The sequence below is a fragment of the Balaenoptera musculus genome, chromosome 4 (assembly GCF_009873245.2).
Source record: "Balaenoptera musculus isolate JJ_BM4_2016_0621 chromosome 4, mBalMus1.pri.v3, whole genome shotgun sequence".
Lineage (NCBI taxonomy): Eukaryota > Metazoa > Chordata > Mammalia > Artiodactyla > Balaenopteridae > Balaenoptera > Balaenoptera musculus.
The window spans coordinates 132,371,115-132,398,993 of record NC_045788.1 but is presented as its reverse complement, the minus strand read 5'-3'; the positions used below and the strand labels follow the sequence as shown (position 1 = coordinate 132,398,993).

At 49.4% G+C, this 27,879-nt stretch overlaps 1 protein-coding gene across 1 annotated transcript in view; it reads left to right on the top strand.

Annotated features, from left to right (window-relative positions):
* Nucleotides 1-27,879, top strand: part of URB1 (URB1 ribosome biogenesis homolog) — a 66,168-nt gene that overhangs the window by 10,742 nt on the left and 27,547 nt on the right. Inside the window, 16 exon segments of the mRNA XM_036850460.1 lie at nucleotides 2,023-2,108; nucleotides 3,668-3,793; nucleotides 6,041-6,165; nucleotides 9,703-9,898; nucleotides 11,409-11,546; nucleotides 14,056-14,229; nucleotides 14,806-14,935; nucleotides 15,649-15,765; nucleotides 16,942-17,054; nucleotides 18,924-19,043; nucleotides 20,451-20,567; nucleotides 21,030-21,168; nucleotides 21,945-22,115; nucleotides 23,464-23,657; nucleotides 25,392-25,634; nucleotides 26,907-27,086. Of these exon segments, the coding sequence (XP_036706355.1) occupies nucleotides 2,023-2,108; nucleotides 3,668-3,793; nucleotides 6,041-6,165; nucleotides 9,703-9,898; nucleotides 11,409-11,546; nucleotides 14,056-14,229; nucleotides 14,806-14,935; nucleotides 15,649-15,765; nucleotides 16,942-17,054; nucleotides 18,924-19,043; nucleotides 20,451-20,567; nucleotides 21,030-21,168; nucleotides 21,945-22,115; nucleotides 23,464-23,657; nucleotides 25,392-25,634; nucleotides 26,907-27,086 (2,369 nt within the window).

Here is a 27,879-nt window from a genome sequence, read left to right as displayed (position 1 = left end):
CTCTTTGTCTCGGGGCAAAGCCTGCTTGTGACTGTTTTGAAAAACCTACCACAGAGCATTTTGCAGGTTACTAAAAGTCTGCAGCCTTTGCAGCTGCCGCGTACACTAGGGTAAAGGGTGTGTGTGGCGCGAGACTTTGGTCAGTGCGGTTTTGATGCCGCTGGTCAGTGCGGACAGAGGTATCCCTGTTTCGCTAGCTGGATGCTGAGCGGGCCTAACAAAGGAGAAGTGCAAACTTCAGAGACTCATGCAGACAAAGGAGGCTTTATGGTTCCAGAAAGTACATGGATTCATAGCCGTGGCTACCCTGCTTTTCTTAGTAATTGTGTTTTAAAAAAATGCCTAGTGTTACCAGAATATTAGTAGTAGAGCTTCAGAGAATTACAGCAGTACCACCTTTGGGTGCCAGTGTCTCTAGAGCAAGGCTTGGCGTAGTTTAATCTATTAGGGCTACTTGTGTTTTATCAAGACTGTGAATGGCAGTGCGAGAGGGCAGTTGTCCAGTAAGATCCCCCCGGGATCAAGCCCCGTCTGGGGTGAGGAGCTGGTGTCCCAGCTGGGACCCAGGGACTTGTCGGGGGAGGGACAGCACGGGGCCGCCAGCCTTTGCCCCACCTCCCCCAGCGTGGGAGCCCAGAGCCCCCTCCAGGACGAGCTGCAGAGACCATTTACGAGCAGGTGCGGGTACTGTCCCCGTGTGTTGTCAGCCTGGTCTGTGTAGCCGCCCCTTGGAGGCGATGCTTCCTTCGCGTGGTGCAGTGGGCACGTCCTGCTCGTTGCCGGGCCCGCGCGGGATGCCCTCTGCAACCCGGGCTGGGCGTTTCTTCAGAATCCTTCTGGGTCTTCTCGGCGTCTGGCCATTTATTAAATAAAGGACACTGATTTGGGGTTATCCATCCATGCTGCTGAAGGGGCGGGGATGCACTTCTGTTAAAGTTTCTGCAGGGCGGTTGGGCTGGTCCAGACATTCCACATCTCGTCATTTATACTAAGGGAATAATTAAGGATGTGAGCAGAGGTTTTGTTAGGGGACGTTTTTTCATATTAGCTGAAAATTGGACTCCTCCTAACTACCCACCAGCAAGGGATTGAGCAAATTGAGGGCTGGTCATAAGGAGGAATGCAGCTATTAACAATGATGTAGAAATATGTATATAGATGTCAAATTTTTTAAGTATATAGGATTGGGTGTAAACTCAGTTATAAAACTGGTAAAGCATGATCCTATTTTACTAAAAGTTAAATTTAACAGAATATGGATATATCAGAAGGTTAACAGTTAACTGGTAACCCAGACATTAACAGTGTTAACTTTTGGGTAGTGGAGTTATGGTTGATTTTAAATTTCTGTCTGGTATTTTCTGATTTTTTTTTTTTTTTTTAAGAATAATGAATTTGCTTTTGTAGAAATTACGTGTGCCCATTAAGCATGTATGGAGGAAGAGAAATTGTAATTGCTTTGCTGCTTTTTACCAGTGTCACCAGTATGTTAGTAATGATACAGCTTCAAGCCGTGGAGGCTGAGTCCTTGGTGATCCCAAAAGTATGAAGAGAAAGCAAATAAATAAATCGGTCCAAGTTCTACCACCAATCAATAAAGTGACGACCATCACTTTAAATACATCTCTGAGCAAGTCTAAGCGAAGAGAGAAACTTTGGAAAACTGTAATCGTACCATACATTCTCTTTCAAACTGTCAGTATTCAATTAACTTTACCGAAGTTAATGAGAAAAGCAAAGTAATACAGAACTAAAGGAACTATTGAACTTTAATGGTTCAGTCATTGTTTTGCCTTTAGATATTTATTTCCTATGTCACAAAAATAGTTTTTCCTACTGTGAACTTGTATAATTAAAAAAGACAAAACTTAAAAAACAAAAAAAAAAGGCAAGTAAATGGCATTGTTTGCTGTACCATTTTAAGAATGGTACAGCAAACAAACATTTTAAGAAGTAATGTTCTCTCATCGGTTCTCATTCAAAGTATTTTTGAGTCTAATGCTTTGAAACTTTTACTTTCAGAATTTATTCCTTGCATTTTTAGCTCAGGCATGAAGGAAGATAGGATCTCTACCATCAATATTTTGTTATCCACACTGAAAACAAAGGTACGTATTTGGTGATCAATGTTCCTATCATTTGTTTGCTCCAGTGTTTTAAAGGACTTTAGAGCTGTAACATCGTAGGTTATATGGGTTGTTGTATAGGTTGAATGGGAAACCGTTTCTTAAGCAGAAGCTTGGCGGTGCTGAGCCAGTCCTGAAGGTGACAGGCACTGAAGCCACCACTTCAGTTCAGGTGCGGCTGCTGTTTCGTCACAGCAGGAGAAAAGCTGCTCCCTGCTCCCCGCTACTTCACAGGAGGCCACCGGGGTAACTGAGCTGTAAATACAACTCTTTTTCATTTACACACCTGGCAAAATGTTATTTTGTGTCATCTTGCATGTTCTGCCTTTTACATGCATCTGACAGAAATTTTAAAACTCGCTGAAAGGATAACTGTCTTTGATACAGAAGCCCCTTAAATGATCAGTTAGAAAAACTCCATGAGCCTCCCAACATAAATAGTTGTCAAAAGGCCGTGAACTGGCAGCCCACGTAAAAATGGCTGATTAGTGTAGTATTTAGTGCTTCTCGACCGGCGCAGTTCTGCCCTCCATGGGCCATTTGGCAGTGCTTGGTTGCCATAACTGGAGAAATGCAGCTGACGTCTGGTGAGTAGAGACCAGGAATGCTGCTCAGCATCCTACAGTGCACAGGACAGCCCCTCACAACAGTTATTCGGCCCAAAATGTCAGTGGTGCCGAGGTTGAGAAACCCTGATTCAAAGCAGTGCAAGTGATGAGGTACAGGTCTTTTCACCTACCAAATTTGGCATTGACTTTTCAAAACAATGATATTCAGTGCCAGCAAAGATGCTTTGAGTCAGGTACTTTCCTGGAGGAAGTGTTACGACCCCTCTGGAAGACAGCAAGTCTAGCAGTATGTGTCAGAGGTTTTAAAAATGTTTGTACACCTGGAGTGAGGGATGGGATTGCCACACAGTCACCTGGGGAACGTATTTGAAATACATAAACCCTCAGAGGTAGGAGCTGGGCGGGGTGGGTAGGTTTGTGTGGAGCTGAGAACTGATGCCACAATTCCAAGTCCAGAGTCAGGGATGCAGGGCAGGCTTTGTACAAGGATGCTGCTAATGATAGCCAGAGTTTGGAAGCAACCTAATTACACACACCTGGGAAATGGTTACATAAGTTATAGTCGCTCATAGGATAGAATGATGTTCAGCCCTCCTAAATGATGTTCTAAAGGAATTTTTAATGATGTGGAGACAGCTCATGCTGCATTAAGTAAAAGCAGGCACAAAACAATAATTAAATATATTCTCAAAGAAGCCAAAAAAAAAAAACCCTAACAAGAACCTAATACATACACATGTATATTTTGTGTGGTTGATGGCGGCAGGGAGGCTGAAAGGAAACATACCAAAATGTGAGCTGTGAGTATCCTAGGGTGGTGGCAATATTGGTGAATTTTTTCTCTTTACTTTTTTTCTTTTTTTGGCTAAATATTTTGCCGCAGGCCTACATTATTTTTATAATGACGAAATCCAATAAACACGATTTTAAAAAATCAACTTCCTTGAAATTCATTTGTTTTATTGTTTTTAGGTAGTTCACAATAAAAATATCACAAAAACCCAGAAGGTGCGTTTCTTTACTGGGCAAGTGCTGAACCACATAGCGTCTCTGTACAGCTGGAAGGGGATTGTCGACGTGAGCCTGGAGAATGTCGAGGTATAGTTGTTTTTGGCTTTCTCTTGGCCTCACTGTTAGTATGTGATACCCAGAGCCGGGAGACTGAAGAATCTACACATATGCCTGCCTTCAAAAAAGTCCCCCCATTTGATGTTTCTTTTGGCTTGTGGTTATGTTAATTCCCAACTTAGATGCAATATGATTAAAAAAAATTTTTTTTTTTTTACAGTAAGATTTTTTTCTAATCTCTGAGGTATCATGATATTAAACTTTTTTTTTTTAATGAGAAAACCATCATTCCCTTTAGCTGTGTGGCATCTGAGTTTTCCCTGCAGCTTGCACAGTAGACTTACAGGGTTGATCCCTGCTACCTCTCCCGCCTCACTTACCTCTCCTCTCCCATCCATTCTTTTCACACTTTTCCAGCAGTTGGAGTTTCAAGGCCTGTTGCTTCTACTTCAGGATCCTAAGTACCTAGGGAGCCTCAATTTCCTCACCTCCTGACATGTAGAGTTTACTTTGTAACAAGTGCTAAATTAGAACAGTTGCCTTCACGTGGACCCAAAGCCAGTGTACTTTTTAATTCTCCTCATTTTGATTTTCCTCAAGGTGTTTCTTTTTTATTTATTTATTTATTTATTTATTTTTGGCTGTGTTGGGTCTTCGTTTCTGTGCGAGGGCTTTCTCTAGTTGCGGCAAGCGGGGGCCACTCTTCATTGTGGTGTGCGGGCCTCTCACTATCGCGGCGTCTCTTGTTGCAGAGCACAGGCTCCAGACACGCAGGCTCAGCAGTTGTGGCTCACGGGCCTAGTTGCTCCGCGGCACGTGGGATCTTCCCAGACCAGGGCTCGAACCCGTGTCCCCTGCATTGGCAGGCAGATTCTCAACCACTGCGCCACCAGGGAAGCCCCCTCTCAGGGTGTTTCTGAACATGGACTTGGCCAGAGTCATGAAGGCTCAGACTTCCTGATAACTCTGTGATAATTTACCTCTCAAGAGCCCACTATTTTACTTCCTTTTATCTCCACGACTCGCCTATGTCCTCTTGTTTTGGATATGTTTTGTATTTTCTATAACCAGGAAGCCTCAGGGGCTTAATAAAAACACTCCCCAAAGTGGAATTTTATTCAAAAGAGCAAGAGAAATTAAGTCATTCATAAGCTTGTTTAAAAATACAGGTTTAAACTTGCCCCTCTTAAAAGTATTTTTTTTTTTTTTTTTTTTGGCCATGCCGCATGGCTTGTGGGATCTTAGTTCCCTGACCAGGGATGGAAGCCGGGCCCAAGGCAGTGAAAGCGCCGAGTCCTAACCACTGGGCCTCCAGGGAAGTCCTGAGTTTGTTTTTGTTTTTTTTTAATGGTTCTATTTTATAGGTGAGGACATTCAGAATCAGGGAATTAAGTGATGCTCTCATTACGGGTTACACTCTGGCGTCCAGACCTCATCCTGAAGCTCTCCTGGGGCCCATTAAGAGTTGCCTCATTAGAATGAAAGATGCCCCTATCACCTAGGAGATTCTGAGGGACTTAGGAGCTCTTTGCCAGGAACTGGAGACGATGACCAAATATTTATTTCTTCTGTCGCAGTATCACAATGCAGAAGCAAGAAAAAGCTTAGAAAAAATGTTCTATTTAAAGCATATGCTGTAAACAGAGAATCTTTAGTGCTGGGGATCCTAATACTGATGTGCTGTGCACTTCCTAACTCAGTGACGACTTCAGCTGTCTCATCCACAGTTTGCTCATTTGTGAGATGGGTGTCATCTTGTCTGCCCTGCCAGACTCACAGGGCTGCTATAAGAATTATTGTGAAGTGCTGGGAAACAATAACAAATGACATAAAATCTCAAGTTATCTGTAGTTTCTTGTTGTTCCAGCAACTCCCTGTTTGTTCAACTTTAAAAAGAACATTTTAAATTCAATTTATTTGAAGTAAAAAACAAATAAACAAACAGAAAACCACAGTTGGCCTGTTTTTCCCACCCCCTTGACCCCCACTTCTGGCAGCCACTAATCTGCTCTCTGCATCTGTGAGCTTTTTAAAAAAATTCTTCTTGTGTTATTTATTTATTTTGTTTAGATTCCACATATAAGAGTATTTTTAAATTTTGATTGGTGTTTCTGTTTTTCTGTGGGGTTTTTTGTTTTTGAATTACACCAAATGTTCAATTTAAAATGTTTTCTAAGTTGCCATTAGGCATGTGATATTGTCCAGTTTTTACCCTGTAGTTGTTCGTAAGACTTCTGAACTTGGGATTTTCACTGAATTTCTTTGAAACCCTCGTAGACTTCTGCTGAAGACGCAGGGAAAACCATGGTGAGGGAGCTTGTTCATAACTTCCTGATGGATCTCTGCTGTTCGCTCAAGCATGGGATTAATTTTTATGACGCGTCTCTTGGTACCTTCGGCAGGTAAAGTGTAACGCCCGTGTGAATCCTGAGTGTGAGTTCTCAGAGATCATCACATATGTGACTTACAGTGGAAATCTGTTAAATAATGGAACTGTAGTGTGTTAGAACTAGCATTTTAGGCATTATCTGACTCATTTTAGGGATGAACTCAGAATAGGACCCAGAGGGCTCCTGTTCGTTGTGTGCCCTCGGGGCAGAGTCTCAGGGTAGCAGTTGACTCAGACACACAGTGTGAGGTATCTCACCCAGGAAGGTGCTGTGTGTGTTCACTCGGCAACTATGTGCCGGCTGGATCTGAGAATAATTCTGTTACATCCTCCTTCCCAGAGATGGGGTGCCCTCTCATGCCTCACCGCAGTCCTAGGTGGGTGCCATTGTTACCCCAGTTTTGCAGATGAGGAAAATGGGCCCACAGAGGGCAGGTCACTCACCCTGAAAGTGGCAGAGCTCAGACTGGAACCTAGGAGATCTGGTTCCCAGCCCACACTCGTGACAGCTACACAACCCTTGTCTCCTCGGGCACAGCTGCTGATGAGTTGGGATTTCAAAGTTTTGTTTTTACGTTTTATTTCATATTTCACCATTATGATAACATTTCATCAGTAAGGAAACAAAGTCCACAGCTAATGATTTAGATTATATTCTTTTGGACTTTCTCTTTAGAGTCATAGACCTATAATACATATCCACGTTATTAATTTTTAAACCAGAACGGCCTACTGTTAGATATATTGTTCATTAACCTGCTCTTTTCCCATTTGACAATTAAAAACACTGGACGTATTTTCTGGTCATTGTGAATGACCCTTAGTTTTACCCCCTTGACATTTTATTATAAGGATAGAGATGGTTTGATTTGGTTTCAACCAGTCAGGAAATGACTGATCCCTCATAATGGGATTAATTCGGTGGGGATTTTTTTCCCTGCTTGTGGCTTTGAACTTGTTTTGATTCTGTGATTATTATGAATTAACTTGCCATGTCATTCCTTTTAATTTTGTTTTGGTGATATTGTAGCTTTTCTCTCATCAGTGAGAGTAAGCTTGTTTTCTTGCTGAAATGTAAGAGCAGACTTCTTGAGTCTTAATATAACACCATGCTAAAAAGGCTTTTTTTCCCTATTAAGGAGACCCATAAAATAGATGATCATTTAATGAACATATTGAATCAACTAGTGGTTGTGGGTGTGTTTAAATAAGCTATGGTTTATGTAAAATTTTTCAGCCATGGGCAAAAGACAAATGTTTGTGCTTAGGAGAGAGGAAGGGAGTTTTGTTTGTGGGGTGTTAATGGAAAGCTTTGAGAAAATTGAAATGCCTCCTTTCCCGGTGGTCGTAAAGCTCCCTCATTTCCTGCAGGTCTCCGTGAAGATGTCACCACGTCAGAGAGGCCTTCCCTGGCAGCCCTCTTCTGAGATAGTCCTTCCACTGTCACTGCTCTTTCACCTGGCCCTTGCTTCTGATGGTGACTTATCACCATCTTGCATATTTATTTATTTGCTTGTTCATTACCCAATAGGCAAGAATTGGTGAGAACAGAGACCAGTCTGTTTTGAATCCCCAGAGCCTACGACAGTGCCTGGCACATAGTAGGCATTGAAATTGAGGCATGACAGTGTAGGCAAGGGTTGGCAAACTTTTCTCTAAAGGTCCAGATAGTATTTTAGGGTTGGTGTGCCATACAGTCCCTACTGTGGCCACTCAACCGTGCCATTGTGGCACCCAAGCAGCCATGCTGTAAATAAACAAATGGTGTAACTGTGTTCCAATAAAGCTTTATTGACAAAGGCAGGTGGTGGGCCAGAGCTTGCAGAGCCTTACTGTGGAGGTTCAGAGAACAGTTTCTGGAGTGCCTCTGAGACCTCAGCGGTTACTACTCCTCTCTGCCAATGTTGCCTCATCTGTAAAAAGGAAATACAATTAGTGCCCACCTCAGAGAGAGGCAGTGTGTGGTAACTGCCTCGAGCAGTGTCTGGCACGTGTTGCAAACTCTAAATTAAATGCTATTCATTTTATTACATCATTGATTGAAATTGTGTGTGTGTGTAGTATTTTTGGCACTCTCCACAAATTTTTTTTTTTTTAAGTTTCTAGGTAAACCTTTTTTAAAAAAATTTTTTAAATTTATTTTTGGCTGCGTCAGGTCTTAGTTGCGGCACGCAGGATCTTTCATTGCGGCACACGGGCTTTTCTCTAGTTGCGGCGTGCGGGTTTTCTCTTCTCTAGTTGTGGTGTGGGCTCCAGGGCACGTGGACTCTGTAGTTTGTGACACGTGAGCCCTCTAGTTGAGGCATGCGAGCTCAGTAGTTGTGGCACGTGGGCTTAGTTGCCCCGTTACATGTGGGATCTAAGTTCCCTGACCAGGGATCGAACCCACGTCCACTGCATTGTAAGGCGGATTCTTTACCACTGGACCCCTGGGGACGTCCCACTCTTTGCAAATTTAACATTCCATGCATATGAAAGCACAAACTATGTTTTGCTCATGGTATTTTCCTATTAAGAATTCTAAGCTTTTTAAAGGATAGCTTTCTGATCAAAATTAATACTCTTTCTAATTCGAGTTTTGAAAAATTTTTATTGTCTGTAAAGTGTCATATTGCATCTTAGTTTTGGTCAGTTTATAAGGGGCTACAAAACGTGGTGATCCCAGAAGCCATCAACATGACACGCCAATGAGGCAAATTTTGATTTTTTTCTGGATATTATGACTTCCCAGGGACAAGCAGATATGAAAAGGCATCTTTTCTTAAAAGGTATCTGGGGGTAAAACCTACTTGGCCATGTAGATCCTGGGCCAGGTGCTCCCTTTCTCCGAGTTTTAATGTCTACGTTTTCCTGTTTTTATCATCTTCTTATATGTTTGAAAACTGCCCACTTTGGGACAAGCTTTGACTCTTTTCATACAGTAGATTATTCCCCCTATAGTAGCTTCTTTCGGCTGTGAAGTGAAAGCCTAGGAGTTTGAAATTAGCTAGAAACAGAGGAAGCAGAAACCCGTAGAAGGACTCTGTGCCATCTGGTTGAGTTTTAGAAATAATTTTGTGGCACTCTGGACTGTGGCAATTTGTGAGCACTTCATGGGGAAAAAAACAATCTTTTTAAAAGAAAAATGCGTTCTCTGTATTTTTATACTTAGCGCACACATACATCTTTACATATGTGCTTTTTTGTGTGTGGTTGGAGGAAAGCGGTCAGTAAAATCACAAAAGAAAATTTTAAAATTTCCTCTTCTTTAAAAGTCAGCTGGAACTCAAGGGAGGGAAGGAGAGGTGAGGAACAGGACAAGGCAGAGACTTTTTCAGCCACTCACAAGGTGAGAAGTGAAGCTCAGGCCCTTTGGTGGAGAGTGGGAGCCCTACAGACCATGAAAACATCTGACTTTCTGCTGTGAGGGAAATTCACGAGAAATGGAATTTTCCCATCACTGTGTCACAGCCGTGTGTTTACTGAGCGGAGCTACCCCTGTCATCCTGAGCTCTCAGTGCTTTGTGAAAACTCCCTGCTCACCCCTCTCTGTTCTCTCTCTCCCTGGCAGAGGAGGAAACCTGACTCTCCTGCACTTCCTGCTGGGTTTGAAAACTGCAGCAGACGATGAGCTGGTCGCTGAACTTGTGGTGAACATCCTGAAAGTGTGCCCGGACTTACTGAACAAGTACTTCAAGGAAGTGACGTTCTCCTTTCTCCCAAGGGTGCAGTCCACTTGGTCCAGTAACATCAAGCTGCTAAACAAGGTGAAGGCCATGGGCGTTTCGACGTCTGCTAGATGGGGTCGTGGGCGGGTGGGTGTGAGGAGTTGGTAGCGGTGAGGGGTGAGGGGTGAGTGACGTTCTGATAAACTCTGCAGGATGAGGAACTTCTTTCAGCCGTTCTGCAGGGCATATTTTAGATGATGTTAATTTGGTGTCTTTATCCTCTAAGGACATTGTACTTTTCACTGAGCTGAATTTTGAGGTTTATGCTTTTGAATCTGTTGAGCCAGTTTCATCTTCTTCAACCAGATTTTGCTCAGAGTGAGATCTTGATGAGTTTCGGCACAGTTGGGCTGGAATTAGTGAAATGTCTGAACTGTACAATAGTTTTTAAAGATTGCCATTTCAAGTACTTAGAACAACTTGAAGTAAGCTGTGAATTGGTGGTCTGTTCAAGTGGATATGAGTTAATTTCCATCTGATCATGGGTGTCAACCTCCCCTCATCTACCAAAGGAAGTGCCTGCTTCAGATTCTTAGGCAGTACTGCCCGGCTCGCTTTACCTCTCTCTGTCTCTCTCTCTCTGTCTCTCTCTTGTCTCTCTCTCTCTGTCTCTCTGATTTATGGACTGCCTAATGGTGACACACCTGGGATTATTTTCTTGTGCCTTGACCTGGGCATGGGGTTACCTGTAAAACAAACTTTTATTCACGTATTCCCTCATTTTCCTTGAATGCCTGTGTGTGCGGTGGTCCCAGCGTGTATTTGGGTGTTTGCTTTTTATTTCTTTTTATGGCCACACCACGTGGCTTGCGGGATCTTAGTTCCCTACCAGGGAGCGAACCTGCACCCTTGGCAGTGAAAGCGCTGAGTCCTAACCATTGGACCACCGGGGAATTCCCTCCCAGCGTGTATTTGGGACAAGAAGGAGGCACTCTGCCCCCCACTTTGGTGACGTATCCCTGTGGCCACCACCCCTGTCGGGAGCAGCCCTGATGCTGCTCTCCGGAGGGGCAGGGGCAGGTGCGCGGCCGTCGCAGGGCAGGATGGGAGCCCTTGCTTCTCTGCCTTCTAGCCTCATGGCCCTAGAGAAATTACTTAGCCTCATCGAGGTCCAGTTTTGTCATCTGTAAACATGTTTTATCTTGATATAAAATATCCCTACCCCAAAGAGTTGTCATGAAGTGTTGAAAAGATGACATACTTTGTTAGGTGCCTGCCAAGTGCAGTAACTGGTGAGTAAATAATCCGGTTGTGAGTTCTAGCAGTGACTTGTTTGCCATCAGAGGTTTTAAGAGGCTCCCCAGACCACAGACCAGGCTCTGCTTTGAAGGTCGCCGTCCCCAGTAACAGTCTCATGACCCGACTTGTCTCTAACAAGTGGATTTAGGGGTTAATATTCCAGACCTTGTTCCTTGTGGCGAGCCTTGGACCTTTATTACTGTAGTTATTTCACTGCAGCGGCTTTACTGTTGGGTGCCTACAATCAGACAGACTCAGACTTGAAAGCTAACCTCCGCCACCAGCTCATTCTCTGTTCTCCCTTCCCTAGATCTACGCTGCCCAGCCAGACATCTCCCGGGCGTTTCAGACCAGAGAGTTCATCCCGCTGCCTCGGCTCCTGGCAATGGTGATGGTGACCACCGTGCCCCTGGTGTGCAATAAGATCATGTTCACCCAAGCACTGAACGTGAGTGGGGACCCTGCTTCCAGACTCTCTCCCACTCGCCCCACTGGCCGTGCTGGGGACTGTGCCGAGAATACCGGCCTGCATGTATTGGTTCGTGTTTTGTCAGAGCCTCTGAGGCTTTCCATGTGTCCACTCGCCCGCGGACGGTGCCCTGGGGCCCGAGGCACATGCCTGTCCTGCTCCAGCACAGAGCCGGGACGGCAGGACCCCTCCATGGCTCTGGGCCTTCGCAGGGGTGGGAGGGGAAGTGTGCTCAGCTGCAGCCTAATGTCATGTGTTCAAGTCTCATTACTTTAGGAACTCTGGATAGGGCAGGACTGAGGTTTGCCTAGCAAATCCTTTCTTTTGTGGTTTAAATGAATAGTGTTAAGTTTTCTGGGGAACATTTACTTTGAGGACCAGCTGTTTCAGGAGTTTGGGGAGGACATGTCCAAGGAAAAGATAGATACTTCAAGTCCATGTCATTATTTATTATAAAGGTTCCCAAGTCCCATGAGAAACCACACTGTGAGGGACCCATGCATTTTTCACCATAACTCATGGCCTTAGGTGGACAGCCATGATTTGTTGGCATACACGGGTCCTAGGCCAGCCAGCCCCTCCTAAACCCAGGTTGCCTCAAGACCCACCTGGGGAGGCCAGGTGTTCAGGGGAGTGCAGGGCCTGGGGTTTCCTCGGTGCGGGTGGAGTCCCCATCCTTCAGGCAGGCTGGGTTGTTATCTGAACACAGCAGGACCAGGGTCTGCCGTAGTGGGTCGGCTCCGGTGGTGATGGGGCAGTTACCGTAAATTGGCGAAGACTCATTGGCCTGTGTGGTGGGATTGAGCATTTCTTGATACCCATCCAGGGATTGTGCTGAGAGTGGCCAGGGGGCCGGGAGGAGGCGCTGGAGTGAAGAGGAAGAGGCCTGGGTGGGACCGGCCAGTAAGGCCTTTTGCTGTGGTTACCAAATCATAGAATCAAGGTTAGGACCCAGCTAGCTTGCGCATCTGTTTTGTGAGAGACACAAGATATCTTATTCCAGGGACTTGCAAAGTAGAATTGAAAGGAAGGTGTCTGATGCCGCCTCTTCACGGGTAGAAGATAGTTTCAGCCTGGCCGGCTGCATTTACACTGCCCTTTGAGCCGACCCCGGTACATACCCCAGTCTGGATATAAAAGGCTGTCTCGCTCCCTGTCACGCTGTTTCAGGAGAGAGGGGTTGTGCCCCTAGGGGGTGTTCCATCCGCTGGGCGGGGCAGCCATGGGGCGGGGAGAGCACGTGGCCTCCTCTCCTGCCGAGGCTGCCGTCCTGTGCAGGCCCAGGGCCAGCGGAGGGGAAGCCACAGCTTCGCCTTCTCGTCAACGGCCCTTTCTGAGCTGTGACAGTGTGTTCGTACAAGTGACACCAGAGACAGGTGTGTCTGGGGGGTGGACTTAGGAGTACGTGGGGTTTTTTAATGACGTTTTTCTTGTATTCTTTACGGTGTTATCTGCAGAATTTTAATGGCGTACATTTTAGATCAGAAGGAAAAGAGTGAGCTTGTTTTAGAAACAGGGAACAGGAATGTGTTTGGAGACAGGGTCTCAGGCTGTTGACTGAGCTTTGCGCTCCAAGCTGGTGGGTGTACGTGTTTACACTCGTTCGGGTCCTGCCTTTGAAGTGATGATGGGGTGGGAGTGGTTATTGGTTTAAGACATTTAATGTAGCGCTACATTAGCGTACAACGTCCATGTAAAATGAGACGCCAACCAGCTGGAGTGCTGGGGCCCTGGGGTGTTATTAAACTGAAGGCCCATCAGAAAACCTTCTTGTTTCTACCTGACTGTAAAGCTGCAGCATCCCAGCTGGTGCTCCCTGGACTTCTCTGTACTCGGGAGTCACCCGGGGCTGATGGCATTGGGCTGGGCTGGGCTGGGCCTGAGATCGAACGTGTCTCCCGAGTCCCAGGAGACGTCCTCGCTGCTGCTGGCCCAGGGACATACTGCCACCGGCCGGGGCCTAGCCTTTCCCCATTTGTGGTAATAGCACAGGTTCTTGAACCTCTTCAGCGAGTGAGGATTTTGAAGGCCCTCCTGGCTGTCTGAATCCAGGTAGAGAGTCTGGATGTGGGAGGCCTGGGGTGGAGGCTGTGTGCCTAGAGGTGGCTGGCCGGACTCGGGTGCCTGGTGCCCTGGCCCGTCATCTCTCCACCTGACGATAAGTGGAGAGGCCGGTCGGGTCCCGGTGGGATCTCGGCTGTTGTCGAGGCAGGTAATCTGTGGAGCCGAGTGGTGGTCAGGGAAGACTTTACCAAAAACAGACTGTGGAGCAGCAGTTAAGAATAACCATCAGATGCCACCTTTAGTAACCGCGCTCCCGGCAACAGCTGAGGTCACATCTGCAGGAGGTGAAGCGGGCAGGGTCCCCGGGCCACCAATGCACAGCGCAGAGGTTCGGCAGGCTCCTGGGGAGGGCCAGGGCCTGGGCGCTCTGTGTCCACCAGTGCGGCCCAAAGACACTTGTGGATTTACCTCTTTTTCTTCCCAGTTGGACAGCAAATCAGTGAAACACACAGCTTTATCCCTTATTTCCATCATTTTGAAGAGAGCCTCAAAGACTATCGACTACTGCCTGAATAAAGGGGCCTGGCAGGAGTCGGGCGTGTACACGGCGGCGATGATGGAGGACTTTGTGCGGCTCTTCAGAGAAGCCCTGAGCAAGGTAGGCCCGGGAGCCAGACTTGGCCTTTGCTTACAGGGGTCACAGGCGAGCACACCAGAGGGAAAAGGCGAGCTTGGGGGCCCAGAGGGTGGGTGCGAAGTGAAGGGAAGGGGTTGGGGTGCTCCTGGGACTCAGGTCTCATCAGGACTGGGGCTGCAGTGACGGGTGGCCTGCTCCTTCCTCCCTGGGGCTCGGTCTGGTGAGCAGGGAGGCCAGGCGTCTGCAGACTGGGTGGGTGCCCGGAAGAGCCAAGGGCTTGCTGGGCTGGGTGCCCCCAGCCGGCCGTAAGGATGAGTTTCTTGGTTCCCAGTGTCTGGCTCCGGTGAACAAGTCTTCAGGGGTTTGTTTTAATGATCGGTGCTTGTGTTTTCACCAAATTCTTACAGTGTTCAGTTCTGGGAATTATACCCCAAAACAGAGCTCCCAGAGGCTGGGACCTCTTTCGGTCACACGCACACACTTGCACATGCTGGCCCCTCTCCTCTGTTCTTGCTTCTCCTTGTTAGTAGGTTCAGTTCATTTGTTTCTCTTCCTTTTAACGTGACTGATTTTTTGTTTCTTTGTTTTCCCTTTTAGATTTTACCAGACCTGAATGCCATCGTGTGGGTCTGGCAGTCACTTAGGAAGCAGGAGACAGAACAGGATGACGAGAAAGCGAAGAAAAGGGGCAACAGGACCCCTGCTACCTGCGTGGCTCCCCAGAGCGGTGAGGGGCCTCTTCTGTTTGCAGATACCACTGACACAGGCAGCCTGGGCGCCTCCTGTCCAGAGGGGCTGGTCTAGAGGGACTTGTGAAGGCCTCTCTGGCTCTGAATGAATCCTGTGTCCTTCTTGGCTTAGGGAGAAGAATGAGCATGGCATTGTACATTGAGTTTTAACATCTGTTAGAAATGTGCCCAAGATTTATGCAAGCACTGTGTCTCTCTAAAAACTTGTATGATGAGTGCCACATGCTCTGGCCTTTCCGTGAGGGAGGTGGCCTCTCTTTTGTTCTGCGGATAGTGGTGGGCTACACGGTCCCCCTGGAAATAAGATGTGTTGACTCAGACCTTGTCACTGGTGAGGCGGTGGGCTTCACGTCTTATCTCTCTGTCCTCTTTCATCCTTGCGCGGCCCTGTAGGGTAGGCACTGCCACGTGTCCCCATTTTTCAGACGAGGACGCTAAAGCACGGAGAGACAGAGTAGCTTTACCCTGTCCGAGATCACAGCGGTGAAATCGGGATTTAGACCCAGCCTGTTTGAGCACTTTTGACTTTCACCACGTTGACTCCTTAAATCTCGCTCCACGGGGATCTGTCTGCAGCCTCAGTGTTCCACATACAGTTGACTGTGATGGGTCACGGGTGGTTCAATGGCTCACTGATTGAGGACAGAGAGCAAGTGTGTTTCCTGATTCAAGCTGTTTAATTCTGGTTCAGATGATGCAGAAACCATTCTTCTGAAAGCCGTCCTGCTCCAGGTCATCTGCCTCTACCAGAAGGTGGTCCCGCACGTGGTCATGCAGTACAACTTTGACTTCAGCAAGCTCCTGAAAGGTGCGTCTCGAGGGATGGTGGGCGCCCCTCTCCTGGTGCTGCCAGTGGGGGTGAAGGAAGTGTGGGTAAACTGGAGCAGAGGCTCCGGAGCCGAGGACTGGGAAGGCTGCTGGGCATTGTGGCCGGCGCGTGTGATCCGCCAGCCGGGCTGTTTTCATCTGGACCAATGTTTTGTAAATAGCTGGTCTTCCTTAAGGAGATATCAGATGAACACTTGGCAGCATCAAGAGAGAAGGGAGAAGCCAGCCAGGCTGCGTTGCCTGCCGTGGGTGATCGACAGATGAGATTATGTGATGTTAATTCTAAAGCCTCTTTGCAAAGGAAGAGGGGTGCAGAAATGAGAGCCCCTTAGAAGGAGGTCCCGGTCATGCAAGGCACTTCTGACATAGTTACTCATATTTTACCCAGTGAAGTTCAAACCACATCTTGTAAAAGTAACATTATGCTTGTCTGGCCACGTTTCCTTGATGGAAAAGTTTGTCTGATAAAACTGACTTTATAATTGGGCCTACGGAGGAAGACTTGCGGAAATATCATTCTTGGAATTTATATAAGCTACTGAAATAATCCTATTCAAAAAGCTGTAATTAACTTTTTGATGGTTTAAAGGCAAAAAGTTCTCTTGCTGTAAGAATATGAGATTTACTATAAAGTGGCCATTTAACATTTGGTACCACGTCCTTCCCAAGCAAAGGATTAACCCAGAAATCAGGCCAGAGGCTGAGGACCCCGTCTCAGACCCAGGCGGCCGCAGGCTGTGCACAAGATGCTTGCCGTCTAGGGAGCAAGGCCTGTGCCCCGCACCAGGGGTCACACGCACGAGAGACTGTACCTCTGTACCTGGAGGGCAGTGTGCACTGGGGGCTTTGAGCTGTAGGAGGAGGTCACTGTGGGCCGAGTGCAGGGATGGGCAGATAGCACCCCCGCTCTTTGGTGAAGGACTTGGATAGACCTTGGGACGGGGGGATGTGTCGGTGAGGTGTGTGGGCAGGAGAGCGGGCACAGCCTGTGTGAGGGTGACTGCAGGACAAGGACGGGCGGAACCCCACGTCTTCCTGCCTAGTTCCCTGGACAGTTCCCTGTCGCGTCCTCGTGGCCAGGGCAGCAGTAGCTGGGCCCCCGCGCCCGCCCCCCACCCCCCGATGTCTCATCTGTCTTCCTCTTTCCCGCCCACAGGCGTCATCTCAGAGGAGGGCCTGCGTGAGGAGGTGCCTCTCACCCTGCAGCACCTTGTTCTCAAGGTGGCCCTGGCACTGCCCGCCAGCAAGTTCCTGTGGTTAAAGGCCCAGGTAGGAGGCCGTGACCCCGCCTCTGTTGTTAGCTCACCGGCAGGCTTGTCGGCTTTCTGGCCTGGGAATTTCTAGCTGCATCAGAACCCTGACTGCTGGTTGCGAAGGAAGACGTTGACGTTTCTCCTTTTAGAGAGAAGCCTCTAGAGCAGAGGCCAGGTCCTGATTTGTGAACCAGGAATCTCTTTGCTTTGCAAAGTAAGGTGCTTAGCTATCCTTACTGAAAATATATTACTGCTGGGTGTTGGGAGTTTTTGTACTTTTTTTCTCTTGACTCTTTAACATTTTTCTTGTCCTTTAAAAACCTTTTTGGAAATAAACAAAATACATTTCCTTCTCCTTTGTCCTCATCCTGGAAGAACTTAAGACAGAGATGGGAATAGACACCAAGCCAGGAGAGGGTTGAGGCTGGTGGAAAAATCAGTAAAGATTGCTGGCGTTGTTTTCTGTGTCTTTGATAATGTCTTCTAGGATTTCTGGAGAACATAATGTTGAATCGTAAAGGGAACTCAAGGTGCGACAGATATTTACCTCTGTATTTAAACACAGGACGCCATGTCACTTCTATCCAAAGAGGGAAAACGACCAGGCCAAATTAAGCATTGTCTGAGTGTGTTTCTCAGTGGCTCAGATGACTTGTTTTAATGACTTATGTCTTCTATGAGCTCTTGTATGGAACCACTAGTGCGGAAACGTACACTGGCACTTTCAGAGGTGATATTTCCAGAAAGGTAGAAGAACACCGTGGCACTGGGACCTTTGTGTTCCCCTAAGTCCTCTTTCTAAGGTTCACCTGCCTCATAGTTGAGGATAGTTCTCACTGAGAACTTACTGAATGCCAGGCTCGGCACAAGTGTGCTATGTATCTCATTTATCACCACTTACAGACGAGGCAGCTGGAGCTGAGTGGTTAGGAGACTTCCGTGGGGTCCCAGCCGTAAGTAGGGGGATCCAGGATTGGACCCAGGCAGTGTTGCCCACACCCTGCTCTCAACTTGACAGCCCCCGTGAGGTCGCTGCCAGGACCCCAGTGAGATGACGGATGAGTCTGGGGTGTTTAGTTTTTACCCCAGCTGAACTGGGCCACTGGGGTCTTGACGATTTAGTTGGAAAGGGAACAGAGGGCTCTTACCTTGAAAGAACTGGTATTAACATATTAGTTTATATCCCATGCTTCATTTTTTGCTCATAAGGTGGCTCTGCTGGGCTTTGTGAACAATAGCCCTCATGTGCTCAGACCAGGGCTGTGGGGACGCTCCAGGGAGACACAGATGCATCGGAGTCTGGGCTGGGAATCTGGAGCTCCATGTGTTCAAAGCCCAGAAGCCTTTGTTAAGAGGCTTGCTTATGTGTAAGGAACCGATTATATCAGCACCGGCATCTTGCTGAAGTGCAGCAAGCGTGGCGTTGGACGGAGTCAGGCAGCCCTGGGTGGTGTGTTTCCCCGCCAGCCACCCGCCACCAGCCAGTGCCGCGTCTGCGCCAGGGCTCCTGGGCTTGAGTCCCACTTCGGTCATTAAACGGCTGTTACCTCCTTGTGCCTCAGTGTCTGCACATGTGAAATGGGGGTGACGATTGTCTCCACCGCAGGCTTGTTGGGAGGACAAAGTGAGTCAGCGTATGTGAAGCACCTGAAGGGCCCCCGTGCTTCCTGCTGTGACTGATGTTAACTACAGCTGCTTTCGGGGGTGTGGGAGGAGCTCCTAACTCCTGAGGTTCCTCGTGTAGAGCCTCCCGGCAGGCTTGCCGAGCGGTGGTTAAAATGAGATGAGATGAGAGGCCGGGAAGAACACTGGGCATGCAGTACCTGTTTGCTCAGCAAGCAGTGGCCTTTGTTACATTTATAATATTCTATTGTTCAAACTCCAGGAAGGCCCAGATGCAGAAATTATCGGAGGAAAGCGATCCGTGTTTTACTTACTGATGAAGATGTTTGTGACCAGTAGCCATTCGCATCTCAAGTCATCAACCAAACTTCTGATCGTGAAGGTGAGCCTTTTCTACCAGTTCCTAGTTCTAGAAGCGTTTTGTACAATCTTCCTTATAGTAGATGCTTAGTCAACAGTTGTTGAATTAAGGATGTATTAGGACTGTTACAATTTAAAAACAGAAGGTTTTATGGCAATTTTAATGTATTCTGTCTTAACCTGGCTGTGTTCCCAAGAGGCAACCTGGTGAAATGGGAAAAGCGGGCACTTTGAAGTCCTGTTCCAAGATTTGAGTCCTGGTTCTGCCGTTCCTGGGTGGCACTGGACAAATTGCTTAACCTCTCTGAACTTAGTTTTCTCGTGGTGAACGGGAATAACAAAACCGTAGGATTGCAAGGGAGGTTACGTGTGATCAAATAGTAGGCCATGCCTGGCACATTCTAGACTCAGTAAACATTAGATTTCAGCCCTCTGGGGAACAATTTAGTAGGCGACGCCTCTTCCCTCAGCCCCAGACTCAGCCTTCTCCAGGACCCTGGCGATTGACCGCGGCCGTCACCCACAGCACAGGTGTCACCAGAGTCAGCGGAAGGGAATGAGGAGTTTGTTGGCGTCTCTTCTTTCTTACACTTGAACTCATTTTCCAGGGCTACGTCAGGTCTTGCTGCAGCGCTAGGAAATCTAGTTCCTTGGTTCCACTGGGCAGCAGACATCCTGGTCAGGGCCGGGGCCGGGAGGGTTGCTAGAAAAATTACATTCATTGTATTTCATTGTATTTAGGGTACAGAGATTTTACCTTTGAAGTGCCAGTAGTAGTCTTGCCACCCTTCAACCTCGCCTGAGCTGCTTGGAGGACGCGAAATGTCCTCCTCTACAAGGTTGTGCAGGTGTGATTTCATGATCACTCCCTGCATGTGGGTGTAATGGCACGTCGGGCTCTTCCTCAGAGCAGTCTGTGCAGGGCTCGTGCCGAGGGGCTGCTGAGACCCGGAGTTCTGTCGTCGGGCCATTTGGGGATGTCATTTAACCAAGTCCTGCCTCGTAACAAGTTCTGCTCCCTTAGAACAGAACTAAGGTGGTGCTTCTGGCCCAGGCCTGGGTCTTGAGAAGCCACATTGAGATGATTCAGCCTGACTGGGTCACTGTCTTGGAGGATTTCATGCAGGCTGAGGGTTGAGTGGCTGGGAGGAGTCAAGTCCCAGGTTGAAAAGCAGACTTTCAAGTAGCAGCGGGATATTTTCCCTTTTTATCATTCAGGAGTTGAAGGAGAGGAATAAGCAGCAGCAAGACGAGGGACCGTGTTCTCCTTGACCGAGCCCAGAGCGACCTCTTGTCCTCGTTTCCCTCAACACTGGGTGTTGTTCTGAAGCGTAGCTTTTAGAGTAAAACCAGATGGAACTTTTACCCCCTCTGTGCTCCGTGGGTCTCAGAGGACCCACGGAAAGCGGGTTCTTCCCTGACTTTTCAGATCCTGCGGGACACAGGGTTGTTTGAGCACACCTGGCAGGAGCTGGAGCTGTGGCTGGAGCACCTGGATGACACCGCGGAGGAGAACAAGGAGGCCGTGATTCAGTTTTTGGAACGCGTGAGCACATATTTCCCACGTAAAGAAGCATGTTCAGGACGACGTACTGAGTGATCCTCAGTATAATCAAGGCACTTCTGATGTGCCAGAGCCCAGAGGCCTCTCCTCCTGACTCACTTCCTAATTCTTGCTGAGATGTCAGAACTATTTAGTTTTAGAATCTGTAAAATGGGACTATATTACTGTGTGCTGTTAACTTCCTTTTGGGCGTTTGTTTTTGTAGGAGGAATTAGTAGTATACTAAGAGCGGTATTAAAAGCAGTAGTCTGATGCGAAAAGGAGATATTTTTAAAAATTCTACAACAAAAAGTTTTTTTAAAAAACTTTGCAGAAAAACTATTGTTCTTTGAAGGCCTGTTAAGATTTTTGCTCTTCCCTTTATTTTACCTGCGACATTTGGGGGCATTTTCCATTTCACGTGTGACCATCTAAATACTTGCCACTTGACTCTTTAATGCTCAGGTTCTCCTGACGTTGGTGGCGAATCCCTATTCATACACGGACAAAGCGTCCGACTTTGTCCAAGAAGCCAGCGCCCTGCAGGCCTCCGTGACGCGGCAGGACGCCGATGATGTCAGCATTCCCATCTCCCACATTGACGGTGGGTGCCACTCCCCGCGCTCCTCGGGCTTCTGAAAAGCCAGCCACGGTGGCATATCAGAGGCAAAACAGAATTGCACTGAAGCCTTGTGCGGAGGGCAGACGTCCCATTTCTTTGCATCAGAGATCAGCCGCATCTGGAATTGGAAATCCCCTTATTTGTTTATGTAACAGGAAATATGTACAGGGCTTATTTGCTGCGTTGTTTTTATTTGTGCAGTGTTTACTTTGTGCCAGGTGATGCCCTAAGCTCTTAATAAATCCTAACTCGTGTAACCTCATAAACAACCCCAAGTTGAGGGGGATTATCCTCATTTTATGTATTGACAAGGCAGCTGAGGCACAGAGAGGTTAAGCAATCTGCTCAGCCTCACACAGCGAGGATGTAGCAAAGTCAGGATTTGACTTCAGACACTCTGGCCCTAGTCTGTGCGTTAACCCTTATGCTCTGTTGCTTCTCAGATTTTGGCTTATTTCTGTGACTATCCAGGTTAAAGTTTCTGGGCTTCTCAGAGTCACCCGAGGAAGCTTCAACGTGTTATCACCTGAGCTGGATAGTCCTGCATTTTGTCTGGCAGAGATCTTAAGATTTTATAGATAATGCCCTTATTTGTTTAGAATCAAACATTACGCTAAGCATTTTCCCCCAAGAGAAGTTTAGCTTTCGTTTTTCCCTCTTTCTGCAGATGTTCCCTTGCTTGCCCTACCTGTGGGGTTCTTGCAGTAGACTCCTTTGGCACCTCTTGCCTGGCCTTGATTCCCATCTTTCTGCCTCAGATGTTCTCGACATGGTGGATGTCCTGGTGGAGGGCAGCGAAGGCTTGGATGAGGAGGTTGGATCCTTACTGAATGCAGACACGATCCTGCTCACGTTCCCGTTCAGTGCTGTGGTCCCCGCTGCCCTGGAAGCCAGGAATAAGTTGCTCCTTGGAACAGAAAGTGAAGCAGGTGCCTGTGTGTAGTGAGGGTGTTCTGGTTGCATCAGGCCGGCTGGGTCTCTGTGGGGTAGGAGGTGGGAGTCCAAGGGCTTTGGAAACAATTGCTGAACACCCAAGGCAGCAAGGGTTCAGACCCGCCACAGTGGTCGCTACACAGCTGGTAGAACTAAGTGTACAGCGGTAGGAATCCAGAGGCTGGCGAGGCCGTGGGGAAACGGTTCGTTTGACGGATGAGTCTGAAATAATGTGTTTGCATGGCTGCACAGACACCTGCTGTAACACCGGTATTTTCTCTTCAGTATTTATTCTTTTTTTTTTTAAATTAATTAAATAATTTATTTATTTTTAAATTTTTGGCTGTGTTGGGTCTTCGTTTCTGTGCGAGGGCTTTCTCTAGTTGCGGCGAGCGGGGGCCACTCTTCATCGCGGTGCGCGGGCCTCTCACTATCGCGGCCTCTCTCGTTGCGGAGCACAGGCTCCAGACGCGCAGGCTCAGTAGTTGTGGCTCACGGGCCCAGCTGCTCCACGGCGTGTGGGATCTTCCCAGACCAGGGCTCGAACCCGTGTCCCCTGCATTAGCAGGCAGATTCTCAACCACTGTGCCACCAGGGAAGCCCCAGTATTTATTCTTGATATCTTGATGCTAAGGTACAAGTCCTTCATCCTTACTGGGTGTCCAGGCAACATAGACCCAAGACAGCACTCACAGATCGCAATGGTGTAGTCAGTCAGGATTGCTCAGGCTTTGCTGCAGTAACACATGCGCCCCAGTGCGTCAGTGGTTTACGGAATAAAGGTCTCTCTCTCGACCTTGTCATAGTCCAGGACAGCTCAGGTGCTCTCCTGGGTGGCTGTTGTCCAGGAGGTAGCTCGGGGATCCTGGCTGCTCCCATCCTGTAGCTGTGCCATCTCAACATATGGCTTCCAAGGTCACTGTGGAAGAGGAAGAGAGAGTGGACAGTCAAGCAGAGGTGTTCTGGCCAGGCCTGGAAGTGGCTAAGCGAGTCATGTGGTCCCAGCCTAACTGCAAGGGAGGCTTGTGTGCCAAGGAAGTGGAAATGGATTGGTTTGCACCAAGCAAGTCCCTGTCCCGGGTGGCCTTGGCCTCACCTCTTCAGTGCCTGGGTCTCCACTTCTGGGCCTCAGCACCCGAAGTCTGACTGTGTGCTCTGTGTTTAATAAGAGTCTGGCATGGTCTGCAGTGGTAGCATCTGCCTTCCAGCATGGTTGTGTGATCGCTTGCAGAATGGTTATGACTCTTTCTGGGTCTTGAATAGGGGTGGGAGTTGATGTTATTGATGGGTCACAGAAGGGCAGTCCCAGCAAGCCTCTCCCCGCTGTGTCTCCCTCCTTTGCAGGAGAAAGCATCGTGGCGTATCTGACACGGGTGCTGATGGACCTCCTCCACACCCAGAGAGACCCGCTGGCTCTGTGTCTTCTGCTTCAGTCTTACGACAAGTTGGAGCCTCCGCTCCCACCTTGCTGCCGTCAGCTGTGCAGGTTCAACAGATACTACAGCCTCTGGATCCCGGAGCCAGCCCGAGAGGCCTTGGTGAGCTGCGGCGACCACCACGCCTGCGGAAACCTAGGAAACCCCGGAGGTTCCTCCCTGTGGGCCGCGGCGGGCTGTACCCCAGCTGTGTAGCTTTCACAGCTTAACAGGGTGAACGGTCTTCACCTTCTCGTTTCCCCAGAGTAGGAGAGGAAGGCACGTGGTGTCTCTGCCGCTCAGCTAATGTGACGAGACCCCGAGGGGCTCCGCGACGCAGCAGAACTGAACTCCCCGCTGGCTGCACGTTTGGGCTTTGAGGCTGGGGTTGGGGGCGGGGTCTCCTCCCTTCCCGAGTGCTGCGTGCGCGCTCGCCTCACGGCCCCCGTCTGCACGCCTCAGCGGCCCCTAGGCTTGGCGTGCTCAGCGGTTGGACCTGAAGGCCGCTAGCAGGCTACGCTCTGCTAGACGGGAAAGTGAAAAAAGAAAGAAAGAAACGGTTTTCTCTTGGTGGGGACTGCATTCTTAAAAGGGGTGCTGCAGGTCTGGCTCTGATGCAGCGTGCTTAGGATTGCTGGGTGGAGCAAGAAATTCACCTTGCGTGTGTGCTTTTGTGTATTCACTCAGTTGTGGCTGCGCTTGACAAAGCAGGCAGCTCAGGAGGACCTCTTCCTCTTATGAACTTGGTAGCAGAAGCCTGTGTTGATTGCACGTTCACGGTTTGTTAGGGCCTCATCCCTAAGTGCATCACACGTATTTTACGCCATTTAATCCTCACAACGCAGAGAGGGGTCTGGACTTAACTATCCTCCTGGTACACGTGGGGAAACTGAGGTTCAGAGCAGTTCCGCCCCCAGGCAGTGGTGGACTCAGGATTCAGGCAGGCCTCTGGGCTCCGGAGCCCAGGCCCATCACGGCTATCGCCGCCTTCCCCGCCTGACGGGCCGCGGTCAGGAGGTGGTCAGGGGCACACAGCCGCTTCCGTGGCTGTTAGCAGTCCGTGCTGTGCTGCACGGTGCTCCAAGTGTAGGCGTCCACTCCGTGGAGTCAGGCACTCGGCGGTTCTCACCCGTGAGGGCGCGTCAGGATTCCCCAGACGCTCGTTCAGACATGGTCGCTGGGCGTGTGATTCAGCAGGTCTGGGGCGGGCCCGGGAATTTGCATTTCTACCAAGTTCCCGGGTCATGCTGTTGCTGGTCCAGGGTCGAGCCCCGCTGAGTTTCAGGGCACCATACAGCCTAGTTGTATTGGCCTTAGGAAACAGTGTTTGGAGTTATAACAAGAAAAGCCACGTGGGGTGAATAAAGAAGGCAGTTTGGGAATTAAGTTAGAAGAAACGACCCACTTGGAGACGGAATGACTTCAGGAACTTATCTTCCGTCCGGCCATGTCCTCTCATCCTCCCGTCCTCCCGGGGGAGGCCTTTGGAAGGCGTGCAGCTCACCCAGCCGGCTCCTTCCCAGGGTGGCATTTCCCAGTTTCCAGGGATTAATCACAGTGACTCCTGTGAGTAAAATCCTGTCTGTGTGCCGCGTGGCTCCTGTTCTCCAGAGTGTGTAAAGACCTCCCCGGCTCAGTGCCCTCATGTGGACACACGCTAGGAAAATACGTGTGACTGAGCGTGTTGGGACTTGACTTGAATAAAATGCCGCAGGCTCACGTAGATTTTAGTGTCAGTAGGTGACTTCTGTGAAACGTCCCTCTGTGTGCGTGTCGCCCTGTCCCTGTTGTAGCACCCTGTGCCCTTTGCCCTGGAGCTGAGCTGTCTTTTCTCTTCCCTCCTCTGCTGTCTCCCAGGCGCTGCAGACGTCGGGCAGCCCTGCCCCGCCGGACCCCCCAGCCCCCTCCTTCAGTGCCCTGCTGCAGATGGCCTGCGCCGGCCAGGGCCAAGGTCAGGGCCAGGGCGCACTCCCGCTCCTGGACCAGGGGGTCCAGGGGCAGCTGCGGGCTGCCCTCCTGCAGCTCCCGATGCACCAGGCCCTGCGCTCCGCCAAACACCTGCTGCTGTACGTCAGGAGCGCCGTGGAGAACTTCGGCCAGGTCAGCGCTGCCCCCGCCCCCTGGCTTCGCCGCCTGCAGAGAGCGTGGCCTTCTGCCGGTCGGGTCCACACTGAGTGACGGTGTGGATGGAGTCCTGGGGCCCCGCTGTCGCCCCGTTTGTCCGCACACGGGGAGGGCAGTAGCCAGCGTGCAGGGCCCCGAGCGGGCCGCGGCCTGGGAGCCTCGGCTGCTGGTGCTGTGCCCTCTCCCTGGAGCAGAGGCGCAGATCTCAGACTGGGAGCCACGTGCAGCTGAACGTGGTCGCTGGGGCAGCTGAGGCCGGGCGGGGCCCTTCGCACGGCTGAGCGGGTCCGCGGCACGACCAGGCGTCTCCTCTTCCTTCATGAGTTTTAATGCGGCGGCTCATTGTTGGGCCTTCTGTCCCTGAGGTGGTTTACAGATTTTTAGTTTAGGTTTTTTTTGTTTGTTTGTTTGTTTTTTAATATTTATTTATTTGGCTGCTCTGGGTCTTAGTTGCCGCGTGCGGGATCTTTTTTAGTTGCGGCATACAAACTCTTAGTTGCGGCATGTGGGATCTAGTTCCCTGACCAGGGATTGAACCCGGGACCCCTGCATTGGGAGTGCAGAGTCTTAGCCTCTGGACCACCAGGGAAGTCCCTTAGTTTAGGTGCTGAGGTGGGCCTTTCCCCCTCATCTTGGTCCAAATAAATCTGTGTGTTTCAACAAGATTTAGGAGGACATGTCTTATTAAGAAATAACTTTGAGGGCTTCCCTGGTGGCGCAGTGATTAGGAATCTGCCTGCCAATGCAGGGGACACGGGTTCGAGCCCTGGTCTGGGAAGATCCCACATGCCGCAGAGCAACTAAGCCTGTGCACCGCAACTACTGAGCCTGTGCTCTAGAGCCTGCGAGCCACAACTACTGAGCCCATGTGCCACAACTACTGAGCCCATGCGCCTAGAGCCTGTCCTCCGGAACAAGAGAAGCCAGCGCAATGAGAGGCCCGCGCACTGCAACAAAGAGTAGCCCCCGCTCGCTGCAACTAGAGAAAGCCCACGCGCAGCAACGAAGGCCCAATGCAGCCAAAAATAAATAAATAAAATTTAAAAACTTTTATAAGAAAAGAAAAAAAAGAAATGACTTTGAGGTTGTTGGCAGTTTACGGGGAGTTGCCATTTTAGCCTGCTACCCTCCTTGATTCTTGTTTCTTGCAACTCGCCCCTTCTGGCCCTGGCGTGACCCGGCAGTCTCTGTTCTGGTGACTGTTAGCCCTTCCTGGGCCTGAGGGTCGTGTGTCTCTCGTCCTCACAGCTGGGCAGGAGGACGGGGCCTCCCCTGCTGCAGTTCCTCCTGGACCTCCTCAGGCGCCTGGTCATCCATTGTCAGCAGCTGGACACCCAGAACCAGCAGAAGTGCCAGGCCGCCCAGGCTGAGTCCGACCTCTTTTTGGACGTGGAGTCCATGGCCTCGCTGGAGTTGGCCAATGACAAGGTACCGCCGCCCTTCCTCCCTGGGTCTCCTTCCGGTTCGCCTTTTCCTGTGAGGTCACAGCCACTGGCTTTCCCTCCATTCTGGTTAAAAGCGAGTACATGTTCACTGCAGGGAAGCAGGGAGGTGCAGAGAAGTCCAGAGGAGGCACTAAGCACCATCCCCCCACCCCGCGAGAAGCACGGTTTACTTGGGGCGTCCATCTTTCCAGTCACTTCTGTGCCCACACTTGCCCTGCTGCGATCACTTTCCCTCCCGCTGTGCCGTGAGCATCCTGAGAACTCGGACTGCGTATTTTCCTCTTAAAGGGTTGCAGCCTGTGTTGAGTAAAGGCTGGGCAGTGGGTGAGGCCCTTCATCGTGAGTACACACAGCGACCACACTGCCTGGGGAAGAGTGAGCCTTCCCTCCTGCTGGCAGTCTCGGGAGTCAGCTTTTTAACTGGGGCCAGGCTGAATCTCTCACCATTTGCCATTTGACCTGTTGTACTGGGTTTGGGTGCAGGCATGTTCCTCAGTTCACAGTCGAACGCATGGCTCCCTTCCTTTGATCTCCAAGGGGGCTTTCTTCGGGGGGAGGCATTTGTTGGTGCAAGACCACCTATTAGCCAGTTGTTGGGCAAAGCACTCCTGATGTGTGCTTTTCTGTTTTTCTTTCTATTTGGGAGAGCTCAGTTGGAAAGTGTGATAGGCTCCTCTTTCCTTCCTGAAGAGTAAATAAGGAAAAAAAATGTATTTCTGTCCCCGGGGACTGGGTGACTTCATTGGCTAGGAATCGTGTTCAGCGAGGCTGCATCA